A 27,500-nucleotide genomic window follows, 5' to 3' on the forward strand; every position below is an offset into this window, starting at 1 on the left:
CACACACACACACACGCGCGCGCATACACACACACACACACACACACACACACACACACACACACTCCACTGATTAAGCTTAGTCCCCTCTTGAGACCACCTTTTATTTATACCATCAAATGGCTGAAAATGATTATTTGTTATGGGAATGGCTCGTTACTGTAAATTCATCCATCTCTAATAAACTAGATGGCTTTAACACAGATGGGCCGCACACGGATTTGTGGTTCGGGGTGTGTGTGACTGTGTGTGTGTCTGTGTGTGTATCTGTGTGCGTGTGTTTGTATGTGTGTGTGACTGTGTGTGTGTCTGTGTGCGTGTGTTTGTATGTGTGTGTGAGGGGACAATGGTGATTGGATTGTGGGTTTACAGCGTAGGATTAGCAAAGCAGAATGCCCATCAGGACAGAACAGAGAGAGCTTTACATCTCTGTCAACCCTCCTCACCTCTCCTCATCCAGCTTCACCCCTCATCACCATCCTCACTACTTCTGTCACCTGTTCTCCTGTCATCTTCACCCTCGTCTCACCACACGTCTTGTCACATCCGAGTCCCCCCATTCCACCTCACCTCTCCTTATACATCTTTACCCCTCTTCAGCTATTGGAAAAAGGGTGGACTCGTTTTTTTAACTGTAGTTTTTGTTACTCTGACTGATTGAATTTAAGAAAAAGCTTCATTCATAGCCTAAGTTGTAGCAACTCCATGATGGGTATCAGATACATTTGAGTATCATGTAGTAGTCTGAACCTATCAATGTTACTTTGAGCTGGCTATGAATGACAGTCATCCAATATGCTGTAATAGAAATAAGACCATGCTCAGGAAAAATAATAATCCTCCCTCATCTTAAACCGTCACCAACCACCGCTGGTTTACATCCATGCAACCATTATACTCAGATGTTTACCTCAACATGGTGTGAAATACACATAGAAACAATAGCCTAAATGTAGGATCCTTTTGCTGTGGGACAATGAGGAGATCGATGCGGTAAAGAGGTCAATCAAGCTCGACCTAAACAATGGAATTGCCATGGAAACACACGGTATAAAGCACCCAAGTCACCTCATTGCCCCCCCAGCAAAATTAGCGTACATTTAGGCTATTGTTTCTATGTCAATTAAATCATTCAAATGTATTTATAAGGCCCTTCTTACATCAGCTGATATTTCAAAGTGCTGTACAGAAACCTGGGCCTAAACCCCAAACAGCAAGCAATGCAGGTGTAGAAGCACGGTGGCTAGGAAAAGCTCCCTAGAAAGTGTATTTCACACCACGCTGAGGTAAACATGCTTGTATGGATGTCAACCCGAAACCATGTTTGTGTGCATTGTTACTAAACAACTGCATTACAGCTAAAAATTACTTTGACTACCATCAACGATTTCTGTATGCTAGCTATGCTAACCAGCTTATACAAACGAGAGTTAGCATTTAGCAGTCACTTCTTCTAAACCAGAAAAGGGACAACTTCTACATGTTATGCAGCGAAAACAGCTAAATATATCCAATTTGGATATACTTCTTCAGGATCGGTGTCCCTTCCACAGGACGGTTGAGCTAACGTAGGCTAATGAGATTAGCATGAGGCTGTAAGTAACACGAACATTTCCCAGGACATAGACATGTCTGATATTGGCAGAAAGCTTAAATTGTTGTTAAGCTAACTGCACTGTCCAATTTTACAGTAGCTATTACAGTGAAAGAATACCATGCTATTGTTTGAGAGTGCACAATTTTGAACATGAAAAGTTATTAATAAACAAATTAGGTACATTTGGGCAGTCTTGATACAACATTTTGAACAGAAAGGCAATGGTTCAATGGATCAGTCTAAAACTTTGCACATACACTGATGCCATATAGTGGCCAAAATCTAAATTGTACCTGGGCTGTAATAATACAGTATGGCCTTTATTTTGCATTTCAAAGATGATGGTACCAAAAAATATAAAAGAACTGTTGTTTATTTCTTTGTATTATCTTTTACCAGATCTAATGTGTTATATTCTACTACATTCCTTTCACATTTCCACAAACATCAAAGTGTTTCCTTTCAAATGGTCCCAATAATATGCATATCCTTGCTTCAGGGCCTGAGCTACAGGCAGTTAGATTTGGGTATGTCATTTTAGGCGAAAACTGAAAAAGGGCTAATCCTTAAGAAGATTTATTAAGTAACCACATTATGGGCCTGTTACAATGATAATAATAATATACACAAATCATGACGGATATGAAGCGTGTCCACTTTGTTATATCAAATTTGTTGAATGTGCTCCAAATCTGGTCAATGGAAAGTCTGCATTCCATTGACTCCTTTACTCCATCTATAGGGATCTTTCCCCTACGTGTTTCCATTGACTCCTTTACTCCATCTATAGGGATCTTTCCCCTACGTGTTTCCATTGACTCCTTTACTCCATCTATGGGGCTCTTTCCACCATGTGTTTCCATTGACTCCTTTACTCCATCTATAGGGATCTTTCCCCTACACGTTTCCATTGACTCCTTTACTCCATCTATAGGGATCTTTCCCCTACGTGTTTCCATTGACTCCTTTACTCCATCTATGGGGATCTTTCCACCATGTGTTTCCATTGACTCCTTTACTCCATCTATAGGGATCTTTCCCCTACATGTTTCCATTGACTCCTTTACTCCATCTATAGGGATCTTTCCCCTACATGTTTCCATTGACTCCTTTACTCCATCTATAGGGATCTTTCCCCTACGTGTTTCCATTGACTCCTTTACTCCATCTATGGGGATCTTTCCACCATGTGTTTCCATTGACTCCTTTACTCCATCTATAGGGATCTTTCCCCTACACGTTTCCATTGACTCCTTTACTCCATCTATAGGGATCTTTCCCCTACACGTTTCCATTGACTCCTTTACTCCATCTATAGGGATCTTTCCCCGACACGTTAACATTGACTCCATCTATAGGGATCTTCCCCCTACGCGTTTACATTGACTCCTTTACTCCATCTATAGGGATCTTTCCCCTACATGTTTCCATTGACTCCTTTATTCCATCTATAGGGATCTTTCCCCCTACGCGTTTCCATTGACTCCTTTACTCCATCTATAGGGATCTTTCCCCTACATGTTTCCATTGACTCCTTTACTCCATCTATAGGGATCTTTCCCCGACACGTTAACATTGACTCCATCTATAGGGATCTTTCCCCTACACGTTTCCATTGACTCCTTTACTCCATCTATAGGGATCTTTCCCCGACACGTTAACATTGACTCCATCTATAGGGATCTTTCCCCGACACGTTAACATTGACTCCATCTATAGGGATCTTTCCCCTACACGTTTCCATTGACTCCTTTACTCCATCTATAGGGAACTTTCCCCTACATGTTTCCATTGACTCCTTTACTCCATCTATAGGGATCTTTCCACCATGTGTTTCCATTGACTCCTTTACTCCATCTATAGGGAACTTTCCCCTACATGTTTCCATTGACTCCTTTACTTCATCTATAGGGATCTTTCCACCATGTGTTTCCATTGACTCCTTTACTCCATCTATAGGGAACTTTCCCCTACACGTTTCCATTGACTCCTTTACTCCATCTATAGGGAACTTTCCCCTACATGTTTCCATTGACTCCTTTACTCCATCTATAGGGAACTTTCCCCTACACGTTTCCATTGACTCCTTTACTCCATCTATAGGGAACTTTCCCCTACACGTTTCCATTGACTCCTTTACTCCATCTATAGGGATCTTTCCACCATATGTTTCCATTGACTCCTTTACTCCATCTATAGGGAACTTTCCCCTACACGTTTCCATTGACTCCTTTACTCCATCTATAGGGAACTTTCCCCTACACGTTTCCATTGACTCCTTTACTCCATCTATAGGGAACTTTCCCCTACATGTTTCCATTGACTCCTTTACTCCATCTATAGGGATCTTTCCACCATATGTTTCCATTGACTCCTTTACTCCATCTATAGGGATCTTTCCACCATATGTTTCCATTGACTCCTTTACTCCATCTATAGGGATCTTTCCACCATGTGTTTCCATGGACTCCTTTACTCCATCTATAGGGATCTTTCCACCATGTGTTTCCATTGACTCCTTTACTCCATCTATAGGGATCTTTCCACCATATGTTTCCATTGACTCCTTTACTCCATCTATGGGGCTCTTTCCACCATGTGTTTCCATTGACTCCTTTACTCCATCTATAGGGAACTTTCCCCTACATGTTTCCATTGACTCCTTTACTCCATCTATAGGGATCTTTCCACCATATGTTTCCATTGACTCCTTTACTCCATCTATAGGGATCTTTCCACCATATGTTTCCATTGACTCCTTTACTCCATCTATAGGGATCTTTCCACCATGTGTTTCCATTGACTCCTTTACTCCATCTATGGGGATCTTTCCACCATGTGTTTCCATTGACTCCTTTACTCCATCTATAGGGATCTTTCCACCATATGTTTCCATTGACTCCTTTACTCCATCTATGGGGATCTTTCCACCATGTGTTTCCATTGACTCCTTTACTCCATCTATGGGGCTCTTTCCACCATGTGTTTCCATTGACTCCTTTACTCCATCTATAGGGATCTTTCCACCATATGTTTCCATTGACTCCTTTACTCCATCTATGGGGATCTTTCCACCATGTGTTTCCATTGACTCCTTTACTCCATCTATAGGGATCTTTCCACCATATGTTTCCATTGACTCCTTTACTCCATCTATAGGGAACTTTCCCCTACACGTTAACATTGACTCCTTTACTCCATCTATGGGGCTCTTTCCACCATGTGTTTCCATTGACTCCTTTACTCCATCTATGGGGATCTTTCCCCTACATGTTAACATTGACTCCTTTACTCCATCTATGGGGATCTTTCCACCATGTGTTTCCATTGCAGTTCCATTGTTTGGGTCGAGTTCCACTGACCTCTTTACCGCTTCTATACTGCTGTGTGGGATAAATGTATTTAGTATAACAATGACAAATATATAGTTACGGACAGTCACGTTCACATAAACACACATACCACGGACCGTGTAAAAGACATGCATTTATGAAGACAGATAGTGTAAAAGAAAGAGAGAGAAGGAGAAAGTGAGAGAGGTAGGAAGTGGAAGAGATAGAGTAAATGTAGAAAGGGAGACAGACAGACAGACAGACAGACAGACAGACAGACAGACAGACAGACAGACAGACAGACAGACAGACAGACAGACAGACAGACAGACAGACAGACAGACAGACAGACAGACAGACAGACAGACAGACAGACAGACAGACAGACAGACAGACAGACAGACAGACAGACAGACAGACAGACAGAGAGAAGCAGAGTGGGCATTACAGGGTAAACCTGATTATGGTGGAATGTGAATTAGATTTGGTAGCAGATGGTGGCGTTAAGGGTGTAAGATGCTTTGCAAGCGTAGCGAGGGGAAGGGGGAGGGGAAGGAGGAGGGAGGGAGACGGGGGCTAGCGGGAGCAGCTTGCACCGTTTCCTCTCTTCTTGATAGACGGGTATAAATCACAACAATCCTGTCCTGACAGCCAATTTCCCCAATCTGATCTGGTTAAAGAGGCTGCCGGCCTGGGTCCGCTCTGCTCTGCTTCTCACCCCAAACAACAACCGCCCCACCGCCCCAACGCCCCAACGCCCCAACGACCCGCCGCCCCATCACCCCGCCGCCCCATCACCCCACCGCCTCAACGCCCCGCCGCCCCATCACCCCGCCACCCCATCACCCCACCGCCCCAACGCCCCGCCGCCCCATCACCCCGTCACCCCATCACCCCACCGCCCCAACTCCCCGCCGCCCCATCACCCCGCTGCCCTCCGCCCCACCGCCCCAACGCCCCGCCGCCCCATCACCCCACCGCCCCAACGCCCCGCCGCCCCATCACCCCACCGCCCCAACGCCCCGCCGCCCCATCACCCCACCGCCCTCCGACCCACCGCCCCAACTCCCCGCCGCCCCATCACCCCACCGCCCCAACGCCCCACCGCCCCATCACCCCTCTCTTCTCCACCCCTCTCTTCCTCTCCCTCCATCCTATCCTCCCATTTCACATCTCATAACCCTGTCATATTTCTGAGAGTAAAATCCTCTTTTATCATAAGATGTGTTTTTTAATCCGGACAAGTTTTTTCAGCAATTTCATTTGATCCCACGTCTGGTTCAAACTTATTTGAGCATGTGTGTGTGTGTGTGTGTGTGTGTTAAACAGATGAGCGCTTCGCTCTGACAGCGGAGTCATGTAATTTTGGAGTATTGCTGCTTATTGAAAAACAGCCAAGTTTATTTACTCTGAATCCATCCCGGCACGGCAGTGTGTGTCAGCCACAGTGTGTGTCAGCCACAGTGTGTGTCAGCCAGGGTGTGTGTGTGTCAGCCATAGTGTGTGTCAGCCAGGGTGTGTGTGTGTCAGCCACAGTGTGTGTCAGCCAGGGTGTGTGTGTGTCAGCCACAGTGTGTGCCATCCACAGTGTGTGCCAGGCAGGGTGTGTGTGTGTCAGCCACAGTGTGTGTCAGCCAGGGTGTGTGTGTATCAGCCAGGGTGTGTGTGTGTGTCAGCCACAGTGTGTGTCAGCCAGGGTGTGTGTGTGTCAGCCACAGTGTGTGTCAGCCAGGGTGTGTGTGTGTGTGTGTGTGTGTGTGTGTGTGTGTGTGTGTGTGTGTGTGTGTGTGTGTGTGTGTGTGTGTGTGTGTGTGTGTGTGTGTGTGTGTGTGTGTGTGTGTGTGTGTGTGTGTGTGTGTGTGTGTGTGTGTGTGTGTGTGTGTGTGTGTGTGTGTGTGTCAGCCAGGGTGTGTGTGTGTGTGTGTGTCAGCCACAGTGTGTGTCAGCCAGGGTGTGTGTGTGGCAGCCAGGGTGTGTGTGTGTCAGCCAGGGTGTGTGTCAGCCAGGGTGTGTGTGTGTGTGTGTGTCAGCCACAGTGTGTGTCAGCCAGGGTGTGTGTGTGTGTGTGTGTGTGTGTGTGTGTGTGTGTGTGTGTGTGTGTGTGTGTGTGTGTGTGTGTGTGTGTGTGTGTGTGTGTGTGTGTGTGTGTGTGTGTGTGTGTGTGTGTGTGTGTGTGTGTGTCAGCCACAGTGTGTGTCAGCCAGGGTGTGTGTGTGTGTGTCAGCCACAGTGTGTGTCAGCCAGGGTGTGTGTGTGTGTCAGCCAGGGTGTGTGTGTCAGCCAGGGTGTGTGTGTCAGCCACAGTGTGTGTGTCAGCCAGGGTGTGTGTGTCAGCCAGGATGTGTGTGTCAGCCAGGATGTGTGTGTCAGCCAGGGTGTGTGTGTCAGCCAGGGTGTGTGTGTCAGCCAGGGTGTGTGTGTCAGCCAGGGTGTGTGTGTCAGCCAGGGTGTGTGTGTCAGCCAGGGTGTGTGTGTCAGCCAGGGTGTGTGTGTCAGCCAGGGTGTGTGTGTCAGCCAGGGTGTGTGTGTCAGCCAGGGTGTGTGTGTCAGCCAGGGTGTGTGTGTTCAGCCAGGGTGTGTGTTCGTGTCAGTGAATGTTTTGAGGGGTCTCTGCACCCCTAATGCTCCCAGATAACACTGCTTATCCACTCACACACCAGACCACGGCTACAAGCACTGCACACTTTTCATTGAGTGTTTCAATAAAGGAAAATGTTGTTTTCTATAGAGACTGAACTGAGAGAATAGTGATCATTCTTTTGTCCTTTATTTTTCATTGTTGAGTTTCATATAGTCTTGTATGGTGTTGTGTTGAGTGGTTAAGGGCTGCGCCTACAGCTCTGTTCTCTAGTAACACACACACACACATAGCTACACATACACACACATACCCACATACACACACAGACAGAGCCATCTCTTTTGAGGATCGGCCCACATTGACAGGCCTGTCTTCAGTGAACAAGACCATGCTTCTTTCATATCTGGTCCCATTACACACCCACCTGTTCAACAACATCACCTCAGCAGAAATAACTACACCACATCTATCATTCACATTTTTCCGAGGTAGGTATATTAATTATAGGAATATGATACCAAAATATTTGATATATTTATTGATATTTGTTACAGATAAATCATAATAATTTCATATTATGTATTTTCAGAATCAACAATGATTCCTGGAGTGTTTTTGGTTTCATTTCTTATGAAAACTGGATGTAGTGGAAGGGAAATAGCTAGGAAGGGACAGAATGTGTTTATATAAATAACATAATGGTAAATCAATAGTGTTATATAAATGGCCACAGCTGGAGATGTACCCTGGTGGTAATCCTTGTTTGATCTAAGACAGGTTAGGAACCACAGGCCTCCGACGTGTGTCACAATCATTCCGGTCCCCTCTGCTAGCCTGTCCTACCAAGCGCTTTAACAGTATGTGTCACAATCATTACCGTCCCCTCTGCTAGCCTGTCCTACCAAGCGCTTTAACAGTATGTGTCACAATCATTACCGTCCCCTCTGCTAGCCTGTCCTACCAAGCGCTTTAACAGTATGTGTCACAATCATTACCGTCCCCTCTGCTAGCCTGTCCTACCAAGCGCTTTAACAGTATGTGTCACAATCATTACCGTCCCCTCTGCTAGCCTGTCCTACCAAGCGCTTTAACAGTATGTGTCACAATCATTCCGGTCCCCTCTGCTAGCCTGTCCTACCAAGCGCTTTAACAGTATGTGTCACAATCATTCCGGTCCCCTCTGCTAGCCTGTCCTACCAAGCGCTTTAACAGTATGTGTCACAATCATTCCGGTCCCCTCTGCTAGCCTGTCCTACCAAGCGCTTTAACAGTATGTGTCACAATCATTCCGGTCCCCTCTGCTAGCCTGTCCTACCAAGCGCTTTAACAGTATATGTCTCATTTATTCCGGTCCCCTCTGTTAGCTTGTCTAGTGTAGCGTGAGCCTCGAAGAGACGGCTTTACGGCCGTGCGGCCCATTGGCCAAATGTGTTTTTGCCATTATCACATTGATTGCATGTAATCAGTGGGTTTATTCTGCAGCCGATAGAGTGAATGACTACTTTCCCAGCCTGTAATGTTATAACAATTGATCTTCCTGCCTCGCCGGGAGACGATTTACATCCGTTGGCTCTCCTTTTATTATGTATTAATCCTCCTCCGACAGAAACAACTGTAATCATCCTCCCACCAGTATACAGACACACATGCGCACACCCACACAGGCACACGTACACGTACACAAACACACACACACAAACACACCAAGCCCAGCAAGGAACCAGAGGCCATTTACACATAATTCACCAGAACAGGAAGCCAGTGTTTCTTACCCATAATTCTTCAGAAGAGCAAACTTCTCCCTTCGACTGATGTTCAGAGCGAACAACCTGACTGTGGTTCAATGCAGCTAAAGAAACAGCAGAATCAGGGTGGTAGCGGAAAGAAGGAGGAAAAAAGTCATTGAGCATTGTGATGACATCATCCTATTCATGTAACTATAAAAATGTAAATGCATTGCCTGTCTTTATTTCCCAACGTTGGCCCTATCTAGATAGATATTTTTGCTTATTGGACTTATTGGACTTTCCTTATCTGTGTGGAGAGGAGACACAATGCATGACACTGATGAAATGATTTGTAAGATTAAGACAAAAGGAGAGAGAAAAACGGAAACAGTGGGGGAAAGGATAGAGAAAGAAACAAGTAGAGGAGATGAGAGACATGTAAACAGAGCGGTAGAGAGAGTGGTAGGTGTATTGTGGCCCCCCTCGGTGACTCCCTCTTATACGATGATTGCATGTTTGTCCTAGCAGCTGTCAGAACAGTGAATCAGTGGTCCTTTCCTAATGACACCTTGTCATGGCAGAGTGGTCCACCAACATCACCACACACACACACACACACACACACACTACTGGTCTCCTGTTGATTTCACCACGCCTCGCTTCAGCAAGCCCAGAAAAAAAGACAGAGATGAAGAGAAAATGACAGAGAGAGCAGAGGAAAAAAGGAGGGTATGAAAGTGGGTAATCTGTTTGTTTTGTGTACCCCTCGGAGGGGTAACCTTTAGTAAAAGGCAGGTAGACCAAGGTGTTGAATATATGATGTCGAAGTGAGAAACGGCGTCTTTTTGTCTATTGATGGAGATTGTTTGTGCTTTATATCTGACGTGTGTTAAACTGAGACGCGCCAGGCTGAGTATCAGGGGGCTGGTTGTTGTTGTTGGAGATCTGAAAGTGTTTTGATCTGCTGATGATTAAATATCTATTTATCGTTGATTTTAACACAGGGGCCTTCTGGCTTTGAACTGAGCTGAACACAGAGGGAGGTTTCAACGTGCCAAAGAAAATCATATTTCGACCTGTCATTCATATAAAATATATTTTTTTATCAGTATTTATTTGTTGTTTGCTTAGCTTCCTGATAGTTGCTTTATCTCTCTATTTCAATGTCCCTTTTATCTCTCTTGTTCACTCTCCTTTCTCTCGCTCTGTTTCTCTCCTCTCTTTCGTCAAAACATCATTGTCACGGAGAGCAAGTCGTTAATTTGTCTCCAACGCTGTGATTAATGTGTCCATCCAACAGCACCTTGCACGCACACGCACACACACGGCACACACGCACACACACGGCACACACGCACACACACGGCACACATGCACACACACGGCACACATGCACACACACACGCACACACACGGCACACATGCACACACACGGCACACACGCACACACACGGCACACACGCACACACACGGCACACATGCACACACACGGCACACATGCACACACACACGCACACACACGGCACACATGCACACACACACGCACACACGCACACACACGGCACACATGCACACACACACACACACACACACACACACACACACACACACACACACACACACACACACACACACACACACACACACACACACACACACACACACACACACACACACACACACACACACACACGGCACACATGCACACACACAAGCACACACAATACCTGGCACCCAGATAAAAACAGACTTGAGCATGTGCTGCTGATACATTTGCCTCCGATCAATTTGTTTAATGATAATGTCTCTAATATGACTGTCTCTAATATGACTGTCTCTAATATGACTGTCTCTAATATGACTGTCTCTAATATGACTGTCTCTAATATGACTGTCTCTAATATGACTGTCTCTAATATGACTGTCTCTAATATGACTGTCTCTAATATGACTGTCTCTAATATTACTGTCTCTAATATGACTGTCTCTAATATTACTGTCTCTAATATGACTGTCTCTAATATGACTGTCTCTAATATTACTGTCTCTAATATGACTGTCTCTAATATTACTGTCTCTAATATGACTGTCTCTAATATGACTGCCACTAATATGACTGTCTCTAATATGACTGTCTCTAATATGACTGTCTCTAATATGACTGTCTCTAATATTACTGTCTCTAATATTACTGTCTCTAATATGACTGTCTCTAATATGACTGCCACTAATATGACTGTCTCTAATATGACTGTCTCTAATATGACTGCCACTAATATGATTGCCTTCTAATATGACTGTCTTTTAACATGACTGTCATCTAATATGACTGTCTCTAATATGACTGTCTCTAATATTACTGTCTTCTAATATTACTGTCTCTAATATGACGGTCTCTAATATGACTGTCTCTAATATTACTGTCTTCTAATATGACTGTCTCTAATATGACGGTCTCTAATATGACTGTCTCTAATATGACTGTCTCTAATATTACTGTCTTCTAATATGACTGTCTCTAATATGACGGTCTCTAATATGACTGTCTCTAATATGACGGCCTCTAATATGACGGTCTCGAATATGACTAGTCTTTAATATGACTGCCTTCTAATATGACTGTCTTCTAATATGACTGTCTTCTAATATGACTGTCTTCTAATATGACTGCCTTCTAATATGACTGTCTTCTAATATGACTGTCTTCTAATATGACTGCCTTTTAATATGACTGTCTTCTAATATGAATTACACTTTACATACATCACAGAAGACTGAAATATAACAAAACCATTTTTTTCTTAATAATGTATATTATTTATGAAATTATGAAAAATATGAATAACATTCCACTCACTATGTCATTCGACTGCAGGAACGGACGACGTACTATAGTATAGGGCAGGGTCTACCTTCATCTCTCTCTCTCTCTCTCTCTCTCTCTCTCTCTCTCTCTCTCTCTCTCTCTCTCTCTCTCTCTCTCTCTCTCTCTCTCTCTCTCTCTCTCTCTCCCTCTCTCCCTCTCTCTCTCCCTCTCCCTCTCTCTCTCTCTCTCTCTCTCTCTCTCTCTCTCTCTCTCTCTCTCTCTCTCTCTCTCTCTCTCTCTCTCTCTCTCTCTCTCTCTCTCTCTCTCCCTCTCTCTCTCTCTCTCTCTCTCTCTCTCTCTCTCTCTCTCTCTCTCTCTCTCTCTCTCTCTGTTATTTCTCAATCTTCTCTCTCACTCAGTACTACACATGTCATTTTATTCCCTGACAGTTATTGTTCCCATTAATAAGCAGCAACTAAATCTGAGCTCTTAAACTCTTAAACTCTCCTCTTAATGGCCCTCCCAGGGATTGGGGCTGCCTTGCGTTCCCGAAAACAGATACAAAAATATCCTCTCAAATGGTCTCTTCTCTGTCAAAATGGCTTTCCTTTCTTCTAAAATATAGAGCCTAGAATCTCATCCCTCTCGCAGCTAATGGGAATTTTATTGCGTCTAATTTTAGATTAAAGTGGGGCTTGGAATAAAAGCCACCATTTGACAATTGAGTTTATACATAGTTGTTAATATTACAGCCTGTTGTAGACCTGAGGAGAGAGAGAGGGATTAGCGAGGTTAAAAATACTTATGGTTAATAACTTCTTGTTTCAGAGTTATGAAGGGGAGTTGTTTTTGCCTCTGGGAAAACCTAAGGGTTGTGTTGTAAAGCGACACCAAGAAGTCTAAATGTTTCTAAACAGTTTCTGAAGTGTTTTCCAAAACGTTGCTGTATTTATCAGTTCTCTTCTTGCTGTATCTTACGGTTGAGCAGCTGTATTTACGTGAGTAAATATAATTTGGTGGGTGCTGTCACGATCATCATAATAACTGGACCAAAGCGCAGCGTGATCTGGGTTCCACATCTTTATTGCTATGTGAACCTCAAAGCAAAGCAAAGCAAAGCAAAATAAAAGAAAAAACGAACTAAATGAACCGTGAAGCTACAATAGTTCTGACTTGCCTAGTTAAATAAAAGTTCAATTAAAAATAATAATAATATTAATATAGACTTGGTCTTTTACCAAATAGGGATATCTTCTGTATACCCCCCCTACCTTGTCACAACACAACTGAATGGCTCAAATGCATTAAGAAGAAATGAACTTTTAACAAGTCACACCTGTTAATTGAAATTCAATCCAGGTCACTACCTCATTAAGCTAGTTGAGAGAATGCCAAGAGGCAAAGGGTGGCTACTTTGAAGAATTTGATGTCTTCACTATTATTCTTCAATGTATAAATTTCCCTTGAACGAATAGGTGTGTCCAAACATTTGACTGACACCGTAAAAGTGTGTATTACAGTTTTACAGTCACTTTTACCCTAATTTCAGAACCTTGCGGTAATTTTTTCAAAACTCCAGACACAAAACTCATTACGGTCATCACTTGTAACACAGGCTGTACAATGTTCAAACATTGCACTGCGCATTCAGATCTTAAAACCTTGCACCCGCAGAATCATTGGTTCAAATAACTAATTTATCATGAAACACAAGATACCGATAGTTTCACTGTGTAGTTGTTCGTACAATCATGAAATATTGTAGTACAAAATATGTGATACATGTTTCATTATGCTACTACACGTAAATACATCACTGTAAAAGGACTAGTAGAGAGAAAACTACAGACACAGTGGAATCATTGAACAAAATCTGAAATGTATTGATGAAATACAATAAAATCACAACACAGGCTTCATTGAATCAAAGCAAAAATTATGATCTACAAAAATGAAACAAACTACAGTAAAACATCAACTGCAGTGTTCCTCACCTGGCTTACTGTAAAACATCACTGCAGTGTTCCTCACCTGGCTTACTGTAAAACATCACTGCAGTGTTCCTCACCTGGCTTACTGTAAAACATCAACTGCAGTGTTCCTCACCTGACTTACTGTAAAACATCACTGCAGTGTTCCTTACCTGGCTTACTGTAAAACATCACTGCAGTATTCCTCACCCGGCTTACTGTAAAACATCACTGCAGTGTTCCTTACCTGGCTTACTGTAAAACATCAACTGCAGTGTTCCTCACCTGGCTTACTGTAAAACATCACTGCAGTGTTCCTCACCTGGCTTACTGTAAAACATCACTGCAGTGTTCCTCACCTGGCTTACTGTAAAACATCACTGCAGTGTTCCTCACCTTGCTAACTGTAAAACATCACTGCAGTGTTCCTCACCTGGCTTACTGTAAAACATCACTGCAGTGTTCCTCACCTGGCTTACTGTAAAAAGCAAAACAAGGTTTGATTACTGTACTTCTATATTTCCATCAACCCTGTCTTGTGGATTTGGCCACAGGTTCTCATCCACATCACAATGGATGTCTTCATTAGCCAAACATCTTGGGAAGAATCTTTGGCCGAATCCAGGCCTGACACTGGTCTGCCATGATGTCATTGCATGCGTCATCCATGGCCTGGAGAAGGGTGGCTTGTTCGTGAGGGCGCCTATCACATACCTTCCACCTCGATGTGGAGAAAAACTCCTCAATCGGATTAAGAAAAGGAGAGTATGGGGGTAAGTACAGGGTGGTAAATTGTGGATGGGCCTGAAACCATGCTTGCACCATTTGAGCATGGTGGAACCTGACATTATCCCACACAATGACATAGGTCATGCCATCAGCTCTACAGACCTGATTTATCTCATCAAGGAAGGTCACAAGGAGAGCTGCATTATATGATCCAAACGAGGTCTGCATCCCACCACACCATCTTCTGATATAGCCATACACATGGTGATGTTGGCCCCACGTTGTCCAGGTACTTGGATTGTTGCCCACTGGCCAATGAAATTCTGACCTCTCCTCCTTGCCTTGGCCAGGTGGAAGCCTGCCTCATCCAAAAAGAGGAATTTGTGATGTTTTTTGTCAGTATCCAGCTCCATCCCCCTCTAAAAATACATTTTTGAAAGAGAATTGATGTAGAATTTTGGGGGAATTTTTCATAACAGGCATTTTGAAACTGAACATACTCATTCACTCTGCATTTATTTCAAAAGGCCCAGGGTACAGCTGTTTTAGAGACACCTGGTGCCTTTTCAGCATGCGTGTAATAGTTGGCTAACGGTATGGCTTCCAGGTTGTTGAACATGTCCTCATTGTCCAAGATGTACTGACAAATTTCTGTCAGGTGAATATCATTTCTGTCCCGAGCCAAATTGACCACAGCCCGCTCTTGTTGGTCAGTCAGAACTTTGCCTCTGCCTCCCCTATTTGGCAGAGTCTCAATTCTGTAGGGACAATTACAGTAAGGACACATTATGTCACATCTCCTACTCTGTGGTACACATTGGCATGCAGTGTACAGTCATTTGATAATTGAGAGTAGCCTAATGTTTAGTGCAGGCTGAGGACTTACCGCTTCTCATTGCGGAAAGTTGTGATGATTGAGGCCACCGTTGATCCTCTGAGGTTGAATCATTGTAGCTCAGTCATTGTTATGTCATGATTTACGACCTGGTCTACAACTATTGCTTGGATTTCATTGGACAGTCTCTGCTGTTGCTGCCGCTGCCTTGGTCCGTGTCCTCTACCACGTTCCCCCACACCTCTCCAAAAGAAGAGGTGCATGTCCCCTGCCATTCCTTTGACCACCACGTCTTCCTCCTCCCACTGCTTGACCTCTTGTGACCTGGATCACCTGCCGGCTCCATGTTATCACTATGTTGTTGTAGGTGGATACCACTCATTTCACTATATACTCGTGCCACAATGTGAAATCAATCATCAGTAACAAGTTGGCAGTATTGGAAAAAAAATGACAAGGGCCTGAATACGTACACTCACCGGCCACTTTATTAGGTACACCTGCGTGTTAACGCAAATAGCCTACTCCTCCGAACAGCGAATCGTGTGGCTGTCTGCAACTCAATATATAGAGTATATAGAGTAGAGAACTTTAGTTGTTGTTTAACCAAGATGTGTAATCTAAGCAACGTTGACCGTGGTGCCGCACATATGGTGGTTCCAGCATCTCAGAAACAGCTGTCCTCGTGGGATTTTTACGCACTACAGTCTCTAGAGTTTACAGAGAATGGTGAGATAACCAAAACATAAAACTATGAATTAAGAGTAATGCAACATTTATCATTTTGAGCAGTTGTATCACTTGATATTTCAATCGTTGTAATGACATGAATAGACAGTCATCTCAGATGTAATGTGTGAATTGCATTTTGAAATGGTAATACTTTGATGTTTGAAGTTGTGTCATTTTGAACAGGTGATTTTAGTTCAGTGAACAAATGATCTTAGCTTTATATGTATTGTACCCAAGCAATTGGGAAAAGTGTTAGAGTTTTGAAAAATGTGCATTTTGTTCATAGGTTGTGAGTTTTGTGTCTAGAGTGTTGAAAAATAGCATCAGGGTTCTGATATTAGTGCCAGAGTGATTGTAAAAAACTGTAATTCACGTGTGAAATGGAAATCGTTTTTTTGAGACACCCTCATAGTGTGTGTGTGTGTGTGTATGTATGTGTGTGTGTGTGTGTGTGTATGTGTGTGTGTGTGTGTGTGCGTGCGTGTGTGTGTGCGTGCGTGAGAGAGAGAGAGAGAGAGAGAGAGAGAGAGAGAGAGAGAGAGAGAGAGAGAGAGAGAGAGAGAGAGAGAGAGAGAGAGAGAGAGAGAGAGGGAGAGAGAGAGAGAGAGAGATGCCTGGTTTCTAGGTCTCAGTACAGTTAGGTGTTTTACAAGATGACTGGATTTTAGAGCACTCATTGAGGTAGCATCACTTGTTAATTAAAAGAGAGAGAGAGAGAGAGAGAGAGAGAGAGAGAGAGAGAGAGAGAGAGAGAGAGAGAGAGAGAGAGAGAGAGAGAGAGATCCATTAATTACAGCTGCCATTAACAGTACACTCCTAGGAACTGAAGGGGTGGGGTGAAGGAGATGAGGGGGTGTTGCAGCTAAATAGGTTGATGCTATTGAACAGGGGACTGGAAGGGGTGGAGGTAAAGTACTTTCCTTCAGATTCCTCATCTCTTAGTGTGTGTGTTGTCTCTGATATGTGTTTTATGTGTGTTTAGTATATCTGTGCATCTGTGGTCTTTCTTGTGTGCACGTGTGTGTGTGCGCGCGTGTGTGTGTTGTTTGCTGTTTGTTGTTAGTGGCTGTCTCAATCATGATTGAGCAGCACTGTGCCTCCTTCGTGATTACTCTCATGTAGAACAAGTTGCTATTGACTAGAGAGTGACTGATGGCTGTAGGCTAGAGACGCTTCTACAGGCCTCCCTCAACACACACACACATTCACACACTCTCTGTCTCTCTCATACACATTCTATTTAGATTATAGGTGTTTTATTTTGAAAATTTTCTGAGAATAATCCAGTAGTTAGATTTAGTACTATTTTGCAAAGTATTTGGTAAGATGTTAACATGTTTTTATTTTTTATTACGATTAACTCACCTATGACAACATGTTCTCCACTCTCTCCTCCCTCCCTCCTTTCTCACCCTCCTCTCTCTCTCTCTCTTCTTCTACCTCCCTCCCCCTCTACCTCCATCCAGGCACCTGTGCAGAATGTCCAGCAAAGAGCGCCACCTAGAGTCCAGCTGCCCATCCTACATTAAGACAGAGCCCTCCAGCCCCGCCTCCCTGGCAGACAGCATCAACCACCACAGCCCTGGGGGCTCCAGTGACGCCAGCGGCTCCTACAGCTCTACCATGAACGGCCACCAGAACGGCCTGGACTCCCCCACCCTGTACGGGCCTGGGGCCGGCCCCCTGGGCCCTGCTGGGGCCTCCAAGCGCTATGAAGACTGCTCCAGCACCATTGGGGAGGACTCGCAGATCAAGTGCGAGTACATGTTGAATTCCATGCCCAAGCGGCTGTGCCTGGTGTGTGGCGACATCGCCTCGGGCTACCACTACGGCGTGGCCTCCTGCGAGGCCTGCAAGGCCTTCTTCAAGAGGACCATCCAAGGTTGGCTTTCACGTTCCCTCTGCTTAGGGTTACTGGTTAGGGGTTAGCTTATTTTTTATTTAGCTAGGCAAATTCTTACTTAGAATGACAACTTACCAAGGAACAGTGGGTTAATTATCTTGTTTGGGGGCAGAATGGTAGTTTTTGACCTTGTCAGCTCGGGGATTCGATCCAGCATCCTTTTGTTACCTGCCCAACGCCCTAACCACTAGGCTACCTGCCACTTATAGCTAACAAACCAGTTTCAATAGGATAGTTCCAGTGTTTACAACATGTACTGAGCAATAAAACAATGTGCTATAAGTTTTTCTGATCTGATTGTTTGGGTTCCAAGAGGAATCAATGGTCAGAGATTATGATTAGAGGTTAGAGGTTAGGGTTAGGGTCAGGGGTCAGGGTTCAGGCTTTATGTCGTTAAACAGCTTTCAGTGGCTTTAATAAAGATAGGAGATGAATGGATGGATGTATACCTACACTCATCCTTACTGAATCACTTCTGATGAGATGCTTAGATTATGGTGTTCACTAAAATAAGGTTATAGATCAATGGGACTGATGGTATCAGTAAACATGTTTTCTGAATGAAGTGTGTGAATCTGAGTGACAGTGACACTGCATCGGTATTTATGAGTATACCTAGTATTCGACTCGTTTTATTTATTTTATAAAGCATCATTTTTCTATTTGATAAATATCTTAGATAGAGGATGAAGCAGTATAGATATGTGTGTTTATATTGAAACAGGCTGACAGATATGGAAGTGGATCATCAAAGAGCATTTCACTGAATTTAATATTGTGCTTGGCCCTAACACAAGCCAATCCTCCAATGGACAGATGTGTGTGCGTGTGTGTGCGTGTGTGTGCGTGCGTGTGCATGCATGGGCGTGCGTGTGTGGGTGTGTTGGCCCTAGCATGGGTCCGGCCTCCTCTGGGCAGCGGTAGACATATTGGTATGTTTCAAGCCATTAGCCAATAAAACTGCAGGTAATCACCACAGCCTCTCCAGCTGGACACCACTATAGCAACCTGGCTGGAAGGAGGGAGGGAGAGAGAGAGAGACGAAAGGGGGAGGGAGAGAGATGGAGGCAGGTATAGAGAGGGGGGAGGACAGGAGGAGGGACCTGTCTGTTCTGTCACAGGAGACAGGAGAAACAGGGCATGGGAGGGACGTGTCTGGTCTGTCTGAGGGGACAGGCATAGAGAGGGGGAGGACAGGAGGAGGGACGTGTCTGGTCTGTCTGAGGGGACAGGCATAGAGAGGGGGAGGACAGGAGGAGGGACCTGTCTGGTCTGTCTGAGGGGACAGGCATAGAGAGGGGGAGGACAGGAGGAGGAACGTGTCTGGTCTGTCTGAGGGGACAGGCATAGAGAGGGGGAGGACAGGAGGAGGGACGTGTCTGGTCTGTCTGAGGGGACAGGCATAGAGAGGGGGAAGGACAGGAGGAGGGACGTGTCTGGTCTGTCTGAGGGGACAGGCATAGAGAGGGGGAGGACAGGAGGAGGGACGTGTCTGGTCTGTCTGAGGGGACAGGCATAGAGAGGGGGAGGACAGGAGGAGGGACCTGTCTGGTCTGTCTGAGGGGACAGGCATAGAGAGGGGGAGGACAGGAGGAGGAACGTGTCTGGTCTGTCTGAGGGGACAGGCATAGAGAGGGGGAGGACAGGAGGAGGGACGTGTCTGGTCTGTCTGAGGGGACAGGCATAGAGAGGGGGAAGGACAGGAGGAGGGACGTGTCTGGTCTGTCTGAGGGGACAGGCATAGAGAGGGGGAGGACAGGAGGAGGGACATGTCTGGTCTGTCTGAGGGTACAGGCATAGAGAGGGGGAGGACAGGAGGAGGGACGTATCTGGTCTGTCTGAGGGGACAGGCATAGAGAGGGGGAGGACAGGAGGAGGGACGTGTCTGGTCTGTCTGAGGGGACAGGCATAGAGAGGGGGAGGACAGGAGGAGGGACCTGTCTGGTCTGTCTGAGGGGACAGGCATAGAGAGGGGGAGGACAGGAGGAGGAACGTGTCTGGTCTGTCTGAGGGGACAGGCATAGAGAGGGGGAGGACAGGAGGAGGGACGTGTCTGGTCTGTCTGAGGGGACAGGCATAGAGAGGGGGAGGACAGGAGGAGGGACGTGTCTGGTCTGTCTGAGGGGACAGGCATAGAGAGGGGGAGGACAGGAGGAGGGACGTGTCTGGTCTGTCTGAGGGGACAGGCATAGAGAGGGGGAGGACAGGAGGAGGAACGTGTCTGGTCTGTCTGAGGGGACAGGCATAGAGAGGGGGAGGACAGGAGGAGGGACGTGTCTGGTCTGTCTGAGGGGACAGGCATAGAGAGGGGGAGGACAGGAGGAGGGACGTGTCTGGTCTGTCTGAGGGGACAGGCATAGAGAGGGGGAGGACAGGAGGAGGAACGTGTCTGGTCTGTCTGAGGCGACAGGCATAGAGAGGGGGAGGACAGGAGGAGGGACGTGTCTGGTCTGTCTGAGGGGACAGGCATAGAGAGGGGGAGGACAGGAGGAGGGACGTGTCTGGTCTGTCTGAGGGGACAGGCATAGAGAGGGGGGAGGACAGGAGGAGGGACGTGTCTGGTCTGTCTGAGGGGACAGGCATAGAGAGGGGGGAGGACAGGAGGAGGGACGTGTCTGGTCTGTCTGAGGGGACAGGCATAGAGAGGGGGGAGGACAGGAGGAGGGACGTGTCTGGTCTGGCTGAAGGGAAAGGCATAGAGAGGGGGAGGGCAGGAGGAGGGACGTGTCTGGTCTGTCTAAGGGGACAGGCATAGAGAGGTGGGAGGGCAGGAGGAGGGACGTGTCTGGTCTGTCTAAGGGGACAGGCATAGAGAGGGCAGGGTAGCTAAGGATGGAACTATACTCCCCCAACCTGCTGTATTGGGAAGGTGGGAATTTCACCGTGTGTGCGTGTGTTTGTGTTGTAGTTGGAGGAAGCAACACTCGGAGGCTCTGGCAGCTGGTGTTGTCGTGCCACCTGTCATCCTGCATCTATCACTACCTTATTGGAGGGAGGGAGGGAGGGAGGGCGAAAGGGGGGCAGAGGGAGAGAGAGAGAGAGAGAGAGAGAGAGAGAGAGAGAGAGAGAGAGAGAGAGAGAGAGAGAGAGAGAGAGAGAGAGAGAGAGAGAGTGAAGAGAAGAGTGAGAGAGAGGAAAGGGGAAATGGGAAATTATGAAATGGAGGAGCAATATGCAATCACCGGACAGTTTATTAGGTACATCATCCCATTCACGAAAATGGATCGCTCCTACAGACAGTGAGTCAAGTGGTCGTGGCTTGTTAAATAAAGCAGACAGACATCGATGCATTCAGTTACTGTTTTATTGAATGTTACAATTGGCAAAACCAGTGGCCTAAGTGACTGAGCGTGGTATGATCATTGATGCTAGGCACTCCGGATCCAGTATCTCAGAAACAGCCTCCTGGGCTTTTCATACACGACAGTGTCTAGGGTTTACAGAGAATGATGCGACAAACAAAAAACATCCAGTCAGCGGCTGTCCTGTGGGAGAAAACAGCTCGTTGATGAGAGAGGTCGAATGTGAACGACATCTCAGAATGCACAACTGTCCTTGTAACAGATGGGCTATTGCATCAGACGTCCACACCGGGTTCCACTCCTATTAGCTAAAAACAACAAGAAGTGGCTCCAGTGGCACGTGATCACCAACACTGGACAATTGATCACCAACACTGGACATCATGCTGATGCCAGAGTCAGGATTTGGCATAAGCAGCATGAGTCCATGTACCCATCCTGCTTGGTGTCAACAGTACAGGCTGGTGGCAGTGGTGTACCGAAGTCCAATCTGCAGCAACTGCGCATTGCCGTCGCATTGACCAACACCTCTGTGGTGGCAAGGGGGGTCCGATAAACTGGACACTGAAGGGTGGAGAAGAGAAAGACAAGGTGTTTCTAATAAACTGGACACTAAAGGGTGGAGAAGAGAAACAAGGTGTTCCTAATAAACTGGACACTGAGTGTAGAAGGGTGGAGAAGAGAATGACAAGGTGTTTCTAAAAAACTGGACACTGAAGGGTGGAGAAGAGAAACAAGGTGTTCCTAATAAACTGGACACTGAGTGTAGAAGGGTGGAGAAGAGAAAGACAAGGCGTTTCTAATAAACTGGACACTGAAGGGTGGAGAAGAGAAACAAGGTGTTCCTAATAAACTGGACACTGAGTGTAGAAGGGTGGAGAAGAGAAAGACAAGGCGTTACTAATAAACTGGACACTGAAGGGTGGAGAAGAGAAAGACAAGGTGTTCCTAATAAACTGGACACTGAAGGGTGGAGAAGAGAAACAAGGTGTTCCTAATAAACTGGACACTGAGTGTAGAAGGGTGGAGAAGAGAAAGACAAGGTGTTTCTAAAAAACTGGACACTGAAGGGTGGAGAAGAGAAACAAGGTGTTCCTAATAAACTGGACACTGAGTGTAGAAGGGTGGAGAAGAGAAAGACAAGGCGTTTCTAATAAACTGGACACTGAAGGGTAGAGAAGAGAAACAAGGTGTTCCTAATAAACTGGACACTGAAGGGTGGAGAAGAGAAACAAGGTGTTCCTAATAAACTGGACACTGAAGGGTGGAGAAGAGAAAGACAAGGTGTTACTCATAAACTGGACACTGAAGGGTGGAGAAGAGAAAGACAAGGTGTTCCTAATAAACTGGACACTGAGTGTAGAAGGGTAGAGAAGAGAAAGACAAGGTGTTCCTAATAAACTGGACACAGGGTAGAAGGGTGGAGAAGAGAAAGACAAGGTGTTCCTAATAAACTGGACACTGAAGGGTGGAGAAGAGAAAGACAAGGTGTTCCTAATAAACTGGACACTGAAGGGTGGAGAAGAGAAAGACAAGGTGTTACTCATAAACTGGACACTGAGTGTAGAAGGGTGGAGAAGAGAAAGACAAGATGTTTCTAATAAACTGGACACTGAGTGTAGAAGGGTGTAGAAGAGAAAGACAAGGTGTTTCTAATAAACTGGACACTGAGTGTAGAAGGGTGGAGAAGAGAAAGACAAGGTGTTTCTAATAAACTGGACACTGAGTGTAGAAGGGTGGAGAAGAGAAAGACAAGGTGTTTCTAATAAACTGGACACTGAAGGGTAGAGAAGAGAAAGACAAGGTGTTTCTAATAAACTGGGCACTGAAGGGTGGAGAAGAGAAAGACAAGGTGTTTCTAATAAACTGGGCACTGAAGAGTGGAGAAGAGAAAGACAAGGTGTTCCTAATAAACTGGACACTGAAGGGTGGAGAAGAGAAAGACAAGGTGTTCCTAATAAACTGGACACTGAAGGGTGGAGAAGAGAAACAAGGTGTTCCTAATAAACTGGACACTGAAGGGTGGAGAAGAGAAAGACAAGGTGTTACTCATAAACTGGACACTGAAGGGTGGAGAAGAGAAAGACAAGGTGTTCCTAATAAACTGGACACTGAGTGTAGAAGGGTAGAGAAGAGAAAGACAAGGTGTTCCTAATAAACTGGACACAGGGTAGAAGGGTGGAGAAGAGAAAGACAAGGTGTTCCTAATAAACTGGACACTGAAGGGTGGAGAAGAGAAAGACAAGGTGTTCCTAATAAACTGGACACTGAAGGGTGGAGAAGAGAAAGACAAGGTGTTACTCATAAACTGGACACTGAGTGTAGAAGGGTGGAGAAGAGAAAGACAAGATGTTTCTAATAAACTGGACACTGAGTGTAGAAGGGTGGAGAAGAGAAAGACAAGGTGTTTCTAAAAAACTGGACACTGAAGGGTGGAGAAGAGAAAGACAAGGTGTTTCTAAAAAACTGGACACTGAAGGGTGGAGAAGAGAAAGACAAGGTGTTACTCATAAACTGGACACTGAGTGTAGAAGGGTGGAGAAGAGAAAGACAAGGTGTTTCTAATAAACTGGACACTGAGTGTAGAAGGGTGGAGAAGAGAAAGACAAGGTGTTTCTAATAAACTGGACACTGAGTGTAGAAGGGTGGAGAAGAGAAAGACAATGTGTTTCTAATAAACTGGACACTGAGTGTAGAAGGGTAGAGAAAAGACAAGGTGTTTCTAAAAACTGACAAGAAGAGTGTTTCTAATAAACTGGGCACTGAAGGGTGGAGAAGAGAAAGACAAGGTGTTCCTAATAAACTGGACACTGAAGGGTGGAGAAGAGAAAGACAAGGTGTTTCTAATAAACTGGACACTGAAGGGTGGAGAAGAGAAAGACAAGGTGTTCCTAATAAACTGGACACTGAAGGGTGGAGAAGAGAAAGACAAGGTGTTCCTAATAAACTGGACACTGAAGGGTGGAGAAGAGAAAGACAAGGTGTTTCTAATAAACTGGACACTGAAGGGTGGAGAAGAGAAAGACAAGGTGTTTCTAATAAACTGGACACTGAAGGGTGGAGAAGAGAAAGACAAGGTGTTCCTAATAAACTGGACACTGAAGGGTGGAGAAGAGAAAGACAAGGTGTTTCTAATAAACTGGACACTGAAGGGTGGAGAAGAGAAAGACAAGGTGTTCCTAATAAACTGAACACTGAGTGTAGAAGGGTGGAGAAGAGAAAGACAAGGTGTTTCTAATAAACTGGACACTGAGTGTAGAAGGGTGGAGAAGAGAAGACAATGTGTTTCTAATAAACTGGACACTGAGTGTAGAAGGGTAGAGAAGAGAAAGACAAGGTGTTTCTAATAAACTGGACACTGAAGGGTGGAGAAGAGAAGACAAGGTGTTTCTAATAAACTGGACACTGAGTGTAGAAGGGTGGAGAAGAGAAAGACAAGGCGTTTCTAATAAACTGGACACTGAAGGGTGGAGAAGAGAAACAAGGTGTTCCTAATAAACTGGACACTGAAGGGTGGAGAAGAGAAAGACAAGGTGTTACTCATAAACTGGACACTGAAGGGTGGAGAAGAGAAAGACAAGGTGTTCCTAATAAACTGGACACAGGGTAGAAGGGTGGAGAAGAGAAAGACAAGATGTTTCTAATAAACTGGACACTGAAGGGTGGAGAAGAGAAAGACAAGGTGTTCCTAATAAACTGGACACTGAAGGGTGGAGAAGAGAAAGACAAGGTGTTACTCATAAACTGGACACTGATGGGTGGAGAAGAGAAAGACAAGGTGTTACTCATAAACTGGACACTGAGTGTAGAAGGGTGGAGAAGAGAAAGACAAGATGTTTCTAATAAACTGGACACTGAGTGTAGAAGGGTGGAGAAGAGAAATTACAAGATGTTTCTAATAAACTGGACACTGAAGGGTGGAGAAGAGAAAGACAAGGTGTTCCTAATAAACTGGACACTGAAGGGTGGAGAAGAGAAAGACAAGGTGTTACTCATAAACTGGACACTGATGGGTGGAGAAGAGAAAGACAAGGTGTTACTCATAAACTGGACACTGAGTGTAGAAGGGTGGAGAAGAGAAAGACAAGATGTTTCTAATAAACTGGACACTGAGTGTAGAAGGGTGGAGAAGAGAAATACAAGGTGTTCCTAATAAACTGGACACTGAAGGGTGGAGAAGAGAAAGACAAGGTGTTCCTAATAAACTGGACACTGAAGGGTGGAGAAGAGAAAGACAAGGTGTTTCTAATAAACTGGACACTGAAGGGTGGAGAAGAGAAAGACAAGGTGTTTCTAATAAACTGGGCACTGAAGGGTGGAGAAGAGAAAGACAAGGTGTTTCTAATAAACTGGACACTGAAGGGTGGAGAAGAGAAAGACAAGGTGTTCCTAATAAACTGAACACTGAGTGTAGAAGGGTGGAGAAGAGAAAGACAAGGTGTTTCTAATAAACTGGACACTGAGTGTAGAAGGGTGGAGAAGAGAAGACAATGTGTTTCTAATAAACTGGACACTGAGTGTAGAAGGGTAGAGAAGAGAAAGACAAGGTGTTTCTAATAAACTGGACACTGAAGGGTGGAGAAGAGAAGACAAGGTGTTTCTAATAAACTGGACACTGAGTGTAGAAGGGTAGAGAAGAGAAAGACAAGGTGTTTCTAATAAACTGGACACTGAAGGGTGGAGAAGAGAAGACAATGTGTTTCTAATAAACTGGACACTGAGTGTAGAAGGGTGGAGAAGAGAAAGGCAAGGTGTTTCTAATAAACTGGACACTGAAGGGTGGAGAAGAGAAGACAAGGTGTTTCTAATAAACTGGACACTGAGTGTAGAAGGGTGGAGAAGAGAAAGGCAAGGTGTTTCTAATAAACTGGACACTGAAGGGTGGAGAAGAGAAAGACAAGGTGTTTCTAATAAACTGGACACTGAAGGGTGGAGAAGAGAAGACAAGGTGTTTCTAATAAACTGGACACTGAGTGTAGAAGGGTGGAGAAGAGAAAGGCAAGGTGTTTCTAATAAACTGGACACTGAAGGGTGGAGAAGAGAAAGACAAGGTGTTTCTAATAAACTGGACACTGAGTGTAGAAGGGTGGAGAAGAGAAAGGCAAGGTGTTTCTAATAAACTGGACACTGAAGGGTGGAGAAGAGAAAGACAAGGTGTTTCTAATAAACTGGACACTGAAGGGTGGAGAAGAGAAGACAAGGTGTTTCTAATAAACTGGACACTGAGTGTAGAAGGGTGGAGAAGAGAAAGGCAAGGTGTTTCTAATAAACTGGACACTGAAGGGTGGAGAAGAGAAAGACAAGGTGTTTCTAATAAACTGGACACTGAGTGTAGAAGGGTAGAGAAGAGAAAGACAAGGTGTTCCTAATAAACTGGACACAGGGTAGAAGGGTGGAGAAGAGAAAGACAAGGTGTTCCTAATAAACTGGACACTGAAGGGTAGAGAAGAGAAAGACAAGGGAAGGCTAGTAAAGGGGATGAGAAAGAAAGGAAAGGAAAGGTTGAAGGAAGGTGGGTAACATGAGTGGATGAGAGGGAGGAGAGGGAGGAGAGAACTAGAGACTCCTATTGCCTTCTCGAGTGGACAGAGAGATGTGGATGAGAGGGAGGAGAGGGAGGAGAGAACTAGAGACTCCTATTGTCTTTTAGAGTGGACAGAGAGAGGTGGATGAGAGGGAGGAGAGAACTAGAGACTCCTATTGCCTTCTAGAGTGGACAGCGAGGGGTGGATGAGAGTGAGGAGAGAACTAGAGACTCCTATTGTCTTTTAGAGTGGACAGAGAGGGGTGGATGAGCGGGAGGAGAGAACTAGAGACTCCTATTGTCTTCTAGAGTGGACAGAGAGAGGTGGATGAGAGGGAGGAGAGAACTAGAGACTCCTATTGTCTTTTAGAGTGGACAGAGAGAGGTGGATGAGAGGGAGGAGAGAACTAGAGACTCCTATTGCCTTCTAGAGTGGACAGCGAGGGGTGGATGAGAGGGAGG

The 27,500-nt window shown here is 45.3% G+C and overlaps 1 protein-coding gene across 5 annotated transcripts in view; it reads left to right on the forward strand.

The window, feature by feature from the left end:
- The window catches only part of LOC124001765 (estrogen-related receptor gamma-like), a 323,078-nt gene that overhangs the window by 174,655 nt on the left and 120,923 nt on the right, over positions 1–27,500 (forward strand). For all 5 annotated transcript variants that reach the window (XM_046308812.1, XM_046308814.1, XM_046308813.1 and 2 more), the window contains one exon: positions 17,776–18,191. In XM_046308812.1, coding sequence (XP_046164768.1) covers positions 17,776–18,191 — 416 coding nt within the window. The remainder of the gene's footprint in view (positions 1–17,775; positions 18,192–27,500) is intronic.

The sequence above is a fragment of the Oncorhynchus gorbuscha genome, linkage group LG17 (assembly GCF_021184085.1).
Source record: "Oncorhynchus gorbuscha isolate QuinsamMale2020 ecotype Even-year linkage group LG17, OgorEven_v1.0, whole genome shotgun sequence".
NCBI lineage: Eukaryota > Metazoa > Chordata > Actinopteri > Salmoniformes > Salmonidae > Oncorhynchus > Oncorhynchus gorbuscha.